At 67.6% G+C, this 8,349-nt stretch overlaps 1 protein-coding gene across 1 annotated transcript; it reads left to right on the top strand.

The window, feature by feature from the left end:
* The first annotated feature begins 1,514 nt into the window (after positions 1 to 1,514).
* On the top strand, positions 1,515 to 4,657 carry Nkx1-1 (NK1 homeobox 1). The gene is made up of 2 exons (XM_087187199.1): positions 1,515 to 1,966; positions 3,623 to 4,657. Exons 1-2 carry the CDS (start codon positions 1,515 to 1,517, stop codon positions 4,443 to 4,445), a joined length of 1,275 nt encoding a protein of 424 aa, XP_087043325.1. The 3' UTR covers positions 4,446 to 4,657.
* The last annotated feature ends 3,692 nt before the right edge of the window (positions 4,658 to 8,349 follow it).

Here is an 8,349-nt window from a genome sequence, read left to right as displayed (position 1 = left end):
GTGCGCTTGTGAATGAGTGTGAGTGTGTGTGTGAATGGGGCGTGCACATCTATAGTCACACTCAGTTGGGGTGGGGAGGGAGATAGCCAAGACCTAGGTGGGGGCAGCAAGGAGACAATTACCTCCCTGCGATGAGAGATTACCCACCCTCCTTCCCCAGAGGTGATTTATAATTTAAAGATAAAGCGTAATCAAGTCCTGGCAAGGAAGGACACAGTGTTGTGGGTCTGATTAGATCTCCGGATGGACCCGACCCGCACGCGGGGAGGCCGGGAGGGGGAGGGTCCGGCCTCCCCAGCACCCGCCTCCCTGCGACCCAGCAGGTTCGGGCTTGGCCCAAATTACAGCCAATCGGCCCCCCATTATTTCTCCCAACTTTTAATTTCTGCTTCCGAAGGATCATTGCCCGGGGTAATTGCAAAGGACCCGTCCTTGCGCGGAGCAGGCTCCGGGGACGCAGAGGGAGGCGCGCACTCACCCCGCGGACGCGCGCTCCACCGCCAGCTCCCACCTGGGTCCCCGGAGGCGGTCGGCTCCTTGGCGGCGGCAGAAGCAGGAGAGCAACGGGGGACGCCGGGCCGCGCCAGCGAGGGCCACGGGGCCCGTCCTGCCAGTGTCGCCGCTGAGGACGAAGCGTGCGCAAACACTCGGTCGCGCGAGGGCCGCCCCACTTGGCCCGGCGTCTGCCGCGCTCTTTCCGGAAGAAACGCACGTTCCCTACTTGAGGGTAGTGTTCGCGCAGGCCGCCGCCGCTAGCTGGGGCCGGTCCTCGGGGCGGGGGCGCGGGCGGCCCAGCCCTCCTCATTTTCGATTCCACTTCTGTGAGCGACCTGGGGCTCCCAGCCCCGCCCAGTTTGACGGCGCGCAGGGGCTGGCGCCTGCCGAGGACACGCGCCCCGGGCGACCGCGCGCGTCGGGACCGAGGCCGCGGGGCGCGCGCGAGGGGCCGGGGCTTGCGCAGCTCGGAGTCCCGCGGAGACCAACCGGAGCTGCGGGGCCGGGGCCGCGGAGCCGCCCAGCCCGGCCTGTGTGGGGCGGAGGAGAGGCCGGGCCACCTCGGGGCTCCTGGCCCGCGCCCCCGGGGCCTTCGCGGCCCTTTAAAGCCCGACTGTCTCCTCCCCCTTCGCGAGAGGCGGCGCGCGGTTCCAGACCAGGGGGGCGCGGCGACACTGCCGACCGACCGACCGCGACAGCCTTCGCCCGGCCCGCGCCTCCGTCCGGCCGTCCGCGGCTCGTCCTGGCCCCAGGCCGGGCCCGCCTCCTGCCCCCGGGCCGTTCGCAGCCAATTAGGCGCGCGCGCTAACGAGGCGGCGGGGTCCGGGCGCCGGCGGGCGCACGTGTGTGCAGCGTGGGGCGCGTGGGCGCCTCCGCGGGGCCGCCATAAATGCGCCGGCCGGGTTCGGCGGCGGAGGCGCCAGGCAGCCCCGGCCGGGAGCGTCAGCCCTCGGCCGCCCGCGCGCGCGCCTCTCCGGGCATGGGCGCGCAGTAGGCGCGAGCCAGGCCGCGGAGCCGGCATGAGCTCGAGCGGCCCGGGGGCCCCCGGGGACGTCCCTACGCCGCCTCCGCCTTCCGGGCCGGGCCCGGGGCCCGCGCCGCCGCCCCCTGCCGCCGCCCAGGACGCCATGGACGGGCGCGCCGAGCCGCCCGCCTTCGCCCGCGCCGGGGCCCCGCCGCTCGCCGCCAGCGACACGGTGCCCGGGGCGCCCGAGGGACTCGGAGCCGCGCGGCCCGCCGCGCCCCCGCGCCCCACCTCCTTCTCGGTGCTGGACATCCTGGACCCCAACAAGTTCAACAGCCGGCGCCGCCGCTGCGTGCTGCTGGGCCCCGCGCCCCCCGCCCTCGGCGCCCCCTGCGTCCCGGGCCCCGCCGCCTCGGGACGCCCGCCTCGCGCGGAGGAGCCGGAGCGCCGGGCCCTCGCCGCCGCCGCGGGAGCCGGAGCGGGAGCAGCGTCGCCGGGTGAGTATGGGTCCCAGCCGGGCCGGGCCAGGCCCTCGCGCGCGTGGCATCCGCACTCGCCCCCGACCCCGCCCCGGCCGAGCTCCCCAGGCCGCCGAGGCCCGCTGGAAAGTTCGCAGCGCGCGGGGTCCGCGGCCTCCGCCGGATCCGGACTCGAGGCCGCGCTCGCTTGGGGAGGCCGCGGGGTCCGCTCCCGCGCGTTTCCGGCCCGAGGGGCTGCGCGGTGCCCCCGCGACCTCGCCCGCTTGGCCTCCCTCCCTTATCCCCTCTCTCGCTATTTCTCTCCCTCTTTTTTTTTTTTTTCGGACAAATCGGACTAATTGTGACAAAACGCTGGTTATCTCTGGAAAAACAATTAAATCCCTTCGATTACAGTTAAGGGGAAATGTGCTTAGCGGCGGAAAGCGGCCGGTAATGGGGCGGCCCGCGCCCCCGGTCGGGTCGATATCCCATTACGGCGCATGCATATCTCTTTCAAGCACCTTGCAAACTCCCCCGAACATCTAAATTATAGGGTCAAAATTCGGATAATTACTCGATTAAAACCTATTACACTTATTAGGGGCCGGCATTGATCGCGAATTGCATTCGACCAACTCCTGATTGCTTTCTGTGCCCCCCCCCCACTTCCTGGCCCTGCGCCTGAGCTCCGGCCACCTGGCAGGGTGCTCTTGCTCAGGACTGCAGGCATCACCCGCACTGGGCTCCTTGTGGGGCTGAGACAGAGCAGACCTCAGCCACAGGGCCCCCTGCAGCTCTGCACAGAGCTACAGTGTCCGCCTTTCAGTTGTCCGGGGAACCCAGCACCCCAGGACCCTGCTGTTGCTGGTGCGGGAAAGGAGCAGGCTCAGCGATGCTGGGAGGAGAGAGGGACAGGCCTGAGAGCTTGGGACCAGCACAACTGCCAACCTCCGTGCACCCCGTGCCAGCTGCCCCAGGAGCCTGGCTGGGGTGGATTTATGTCTCCTGAGCCGGAATTTCGGGGCCAGCCTGAGAGGCAGGTCTGGGCCCCTCTTCGGAAGCTGCTGGCTCCTCTTGGGTGTTAGAACCACCTGTGGGGTGAGAGTATAGAAGATCCCCAAAGCGCTGCCCAGGAGAGAGGCTTTCTCTCAAATCTCAGAACCCCCAAGTGGATGCGCAGCCAGGGCCGGTGGAGGATGGGAGCCTGGGCCCTCCCGTCAGGCCAAGCAGGGCAGGGACCGGCCTGAAGAGCAGGGCTGGGCATGGCTCCGATGCCGGCTCAGGTAGGGACGGCCAGGATGGCGGTTTGGCCCCTCCGCTGGCCGTCCGCAGCCCCAGGACAATGGCACTCGGACTACGTAAATGCCCGGTAATTGGCTGGTCCTGTGCCTGGTATAATTGGAGGGTAATACATGCTGAAATAAATTAAATGGCCTTTAACAAGTTTGTACATTACACAAAATGAGTTTAATTAAGTTTGTATCTGCCCCGGATCGATCGCAACCCTGTGCTGCTTGTGCCACAGCCCTGGGCTGGGTGCTGGCTGCAGTCTCTGCTGGAGAGGGTCCTTCACTGGGGTGCAGAGGGTGCCCCGGGAGGGCAAGAGGACAGAGGACCAGGGGAGGTTCTGAGGGGAGCGAAAGCGCCCCTGGGAGGCTTGGCTGAGCTGACCCATCCTCTCCGTCCCAGTCTCCGCAGGTTCCAGTGACCCCTGCAAGACGGAGGAGGCTGGAGCCAATGGCTACAGCAGCAGCGGCCACAGCCCACGTGCGGACAGCGGGGATGAGGCGCCTGACGGGGAGGCTGAGGACGCCACGCGGGGAGGCAGCAGTCGTGGGGCCCGCAGGTCGGGCTGCCCCGGAGCGGGAGAGACAGAGGCCCCCACGGGTGCTGTCGAGGGGGCTGCGGGCCCCGCGCCCCGCGGGACCTCACCCGGAGCCCCCGGAGCGCCAGGGGCTGGAACCGCCCCGGCAGCGTGCACAGCAGGCAGCACAGGGACAGCCCCGCAGGGCGCAGTGGCCGCAGTCAAGCCCAAGAGGAAGCGCACCGGCTCTGACTCCAAGTCGGGAAAGCCGCGGCGCGCGCGCACAGCCTTCACCTACGAGCAGCTCGTGGCGCTGGAGAACAAGTTCAAGGCCACGCGCTACCTGTCCGTGTGCGAGCGCCTCAACCTGGCGCTGTCGCTCAGCCTCACCGAGACGCAGGTGAAGATCTGGTTCCAGAACCGCCGGACAAAGTGGAAGAAGCAGAACCCGGGTGCCGACACCAGCGCGCCAACCGGCGGGGGCGCCGGGCCAGGCGCGGGGCCGGGGGCGGGGCTGCCTGGTGGCCTCAGCCCACTCAGCCCATCGCCGCCACTGGGTGCACCGCTCGCCATGCACGGCCCCGCGGGGTACCCAGCGCACGGCCCCGGCGGGCTCGTGTGCGCCGCGCAGCTGCCCTTCCTCTCTGGCCCGGCAGTGCTGTCCCCCTTCGTGCTGGGTTCGCAGACCTATGGCGCACCCGCCTTCTACGCCCCGCACCTCTGAGTCGCCAGAACAGGACGCGGGGACTCGGGACGCGGGGACTCGGGACGCAGGGTGGGAAGATGGGCGCTTCACCACTCGTCCTGCGGATCAGCGGGTGCCCTGCACTGGCCGGGCCCAAGGAAGGGTTACTTTCAAAAGGACTGAAGGATCGCACGCGGCCGGGCCGCTCAGAGCACTGTGCCAAGCCTCACTCAATAAACCCAGGAGGCTGAGCCAGGTCTCCAGGTCTCCAGGTCTTCTCATGCGTCAGCCCCAGGCGCTTCCGCCCAGGCTGGGTCCGGGCCACACGGCCACACCCCGTCCCTCCAGAGCTTGCCGGCGGTGGGTTCCCTCGGTCTCCACTGCCTGCCCCGAGCTCCGCGGCACTCCCTGCCCTCCTCGCTGCCCGCTTGGCGCGGGAGGAGACCCGAGCCTGCAGAGCCTGCACCCCAGGCGGTGCCTGGGGCTCGCTGTCCGCTGGGGCTCGTGCGGTCCCCCGCAGGCTGCTGCCCCAGCCCGAGGGCCCACTCGCAGCCTCAGCTGCGCTCCACAGCAGCACTGACGCCGGGGCAGACGTCGCAGGGATCCCGGCAGGCGCCCTACTTCCTGAAGGGTTGTGCCCAGTGGGGTCGGGACAGCAGTGGCTGGTGCCCCCTCCTCTGCCCAGTGCTGGCCAGCAACTGTGCGCCTCTGGCACAGGTCTCCTCCCGGCGGGGCAAGCTCATCTCAGGATGCTGAGGACTCGTCCCTGGGCCACTTGCCTGGCAGCACTCGGGGGGAGCTCGGGGTTTGGGGGTGGCTGTTCCCCCGGGCAGGAGTGAAGTGAGGGCAGGTGGGGGCAGCCACTCTGCTCACAGACCCTGCCTCACTGTGCCCGTCTCTGCCCCAAGGTGTGGCCTGCAGTTACCCACTTGGAAAAAGCCCTGGGTTGGGCGCAGGGCCAGGCTGTGAGTGGTGACCAGGGAGCGCCAGCCTGAGGAGGGCAGGATTGGGCCAGTGCGAGCAACAGCGCTGGTGAGGTCTGTGGCTGTCGGGGAGCCCAGGAGACCCCAAAGGTCTCCGGTCTCAGAAGGCCCTGGGTGCTCCTCAGATCCTCTGCAGTTTGCTTGGTTCAGGCTGTGCCAGGGTTACCCAGCAGGAAGAGGCCAGGGAAGGCCTGCTGTCCTAGCCCCCGGCTCTGCAAGGCCTGTCCCCTAGCTGGGATCTGCCGGGCACCCCAGGGCTTCACAGCCCCGGAAGAGATGACAGAAGTGCACCAGGAAGCTCCCTGGAGCCTGACGCATAGTGGGGCCCTCCCACCATCCCCTGCTCCACTTGTGGGGGCAATGCTGCGGCTCCACCAGGGTGGCGGGGCAGTGTCAGACTCAGGGACAGAGGACAGTGCCCACACCCCGCCTCCTCCCTCCCCACCAGGCTGCCCTCGCCAGCCTAGGAGGGTCGCCCCGGGTCAGCTGTGTCCAGGCACGGCATGGACCTTGGGCTGTAGGACAGTGAGGGGCCCTGCGACCTGGAAAGCAGTGTCCCCAGCCAGGCACCCCCATTCTGCTCCAAGCTGTGACCCCCCAGCCACACTGGCCTGCATGGGGCTGCTCCCTGCTCTTCCTGGCTCTGCCCATCTCCTGGGTGCCACTTAGGTGTGCTGGGGCCGGCCAGGGACAGAACAGACCTGTCTGCCCACCTGGGCCTCCTCAGAGGCCTGTGGTGACCAAGCCAAGCTGTCCTCGCACCCCATGTGGGGAAACGAGGTCCAGGAGCCCAGGGGCCTTGCTCCCTCCTGGAGGCACCAGGCCTAGCTGCAGCTCCTCCCAGAGTGTGGGGTGTGCACTGACTGCCCCAGCTGCTTCCCAGGGACTTGGGTTAGGGGCCCCCTACCCCCAGTCTGCAGCCTGGTCTGGGTTCCCTGGGGCCCCTCTGGTTCAGGAGCCACAGCTGTGTCCCCCCAGGACAAGGCACTCACTTCCTCCTGGGACTGGAAGCAGAAGCCTGGATAGCTGCCAGGGTGGGGTCATCAGCAAACAGGCCTGGCCCTTCAGGGGAGCAGGCGAGCCACGTGCAACCCACCTCCAGGCTCCTGCCAGCCTGCAGCACTGGGCTCCGGGCCTCCACTGTGGGGTCAGGAGCTGCCTGGCTGTGTACGAGAGAAACCCACATGAACAGACATGGAAAGGAGACTTCATTTTCTTGCCTAAGGGAACCCGAGTCTTGAGACTACCCGGCCCCTTGCTGCACCAAGCTTGGGCTGGGCCTTTGTCCTAAGAGCCTGGGTGGCTGCAGAGGCTCCAGCCACTGCCTCCATCACCCCGGACGGCACACGGGGAGCAGGGGCTGCTTTCCTAGAGGCCCATACAGTAGCGAGGCTGGGGCACATGGCCACACCCTGGCAAGGGATGCTGTCGCCCCGGGGCCTCCCGGGCCAGGCAGGAGGGGCTTCCTGCTGGCTTAGAGCCTGAGTCCCGGCCTGCAGGTTGCCCAGCATCCCATGCTGGACTGTGCTCTCACTGTGTGCCGTCCACACTGGCTGCCTGTGCCCCTACACATTCCCCCCACTGCCCGTGGTGTCCCTAGGGACCGGACTGCCCACCACGGCCCCGCCCCACAAGTGGCCCCACCGGAACTTCGTGTGCCCAGCCGTCCTGGACACCACTTGGCTCCACCCGGAGCTCCAGGGGTCTCCTCCAGCCTGAGACCATCTTAGGGAGCAGCCTGGGGAGCCAGGGCAGTTCGTAGGGGTGGACACCCCCCCATCCATGGGCGAGCAAGGATTCCCTGCAGAGCTCCACACCTCAGGGGACACGACCTCGGTGCCCACCCCTCACCTCCTCCTGGGCAGCTGGGCGGCTCCTGGGAAAGAGGATCCATCACAGCTGGACATCAACTGCTTCTCGGGGCCTGTGACTAGGTTCTGGGCATGGTGATGTGAGCAGGTGTGTTGGGGGAGAGGGGTTCTAGGAAGGTGACACATGGGGAATGTCCCAGCAGGAAGATGCACAACCCTCCTTCCTGTGGATTTGTGATGCCTGGAGCCCCAGCAGCTACGCTGGGATGCGAGGCAGCCTAGAGGACCGAGGCTTTGATGTTGAGCCAGAAGCTGGAAAGAGGCGGGATCCTGCTGTGGCTGTGTGGCCTCGCCACAGCGTGGATACCTCTGGACTGCTGGCAGAAACTCAGCCACACCCTGAGTCTACAGCACACTGCTGGTTTTAGTTTTATATAGCAAATCCTAATGCTAAACCCATTCCCATAAGGGCTGTCCACTCAAGCACCGAGGCTGCGGCCTGGGCCCTGTCCATCCCCTACTGCCAGCCCTGTGCCCCACGGATGGCCACTGCCCACCCCCAGGCCCACTTGGCTGGGCCTAGCGCCTGCCACCCCTGCCTCCTGCCCAGGGACCCCGGCCCCGGCCCCTGCCTCTGTGAGACTGGGAACACTGCCCTGGGGCCGTGGGGCCCTGACCCACCTCCCCAGGCGCGGCGGTTCAAGAGACAGCCACCGCGTGCAGCACCCAGCGTCGCAGGTCTGCGCTGATGGGCTGCGATTGCAGGTCTGCCACAGGGAGACCAAAGCCGGCTCAGGGGTTCTGGGAGCAAAGGTGGGGTGCGCTGAAGTCAGGTTGGTGCCAATCCGAAGCAGATCACTGTAAGCTGTTACCTAACACTCAGCAGCCACTGGGAAAATAGCTCACAAATGGCAAAGGGGGCAACAGGGAGCAAAAGTTCCAAGGGATTAACAGGCAGCAGTGGCTGGCACAGCCCACCGTGCCAGTCCCAGGGGAGAGCGCAGATGCGCTGAACGTGGAAACTGAAGGCACAGATCAAAGTGTGACCCGGGTCAGCCAGGGTGGGGAGCACTGGATGCGCAGGCCCGGGACAGGGTGGGAGGGGCCTGCACGGTCATGGAGAGGGCTCAGGCAGATGGCCCTGGAGAC

Source organism: Heterocephalus glaber, unplaced genomic scaffold (assembly GCF_053883595.1).
Source record: "Heterocephalus glaber isolate CG9 unplaced genomic scaffold, H.glaber_assembly_v1.0 deba00001509, whole genome shotgun sequence".
Lineage (NCBI taxonomy): Eukaryota > Metazoa > Chordata > Mammalia > Rodentia > Bathyergidae > Heterocephalus > Heterocephalus glaber.
Note: the sequence above shows the minus strand (reverse complement) of the source record. Positions and strands in the feature narration are given on the sequence as shown.

Coding starts and splice junctions, on each gene's coding strand:
- Nkx1-1 (XM_087187199.1), top strand. CDS start 1,515: ATGAGCTCGAGCGGCCCGGGGGCCCCCGGGGACGTCCCTACGCCGCCT. Junction 1,967..3,622: donor GCGTCGCCGGGTGAGTATGG/GTCCCAGCCGGG, acceptor CGCAGGTTCCAG/TGACCCCTGCAAGACGGAGG.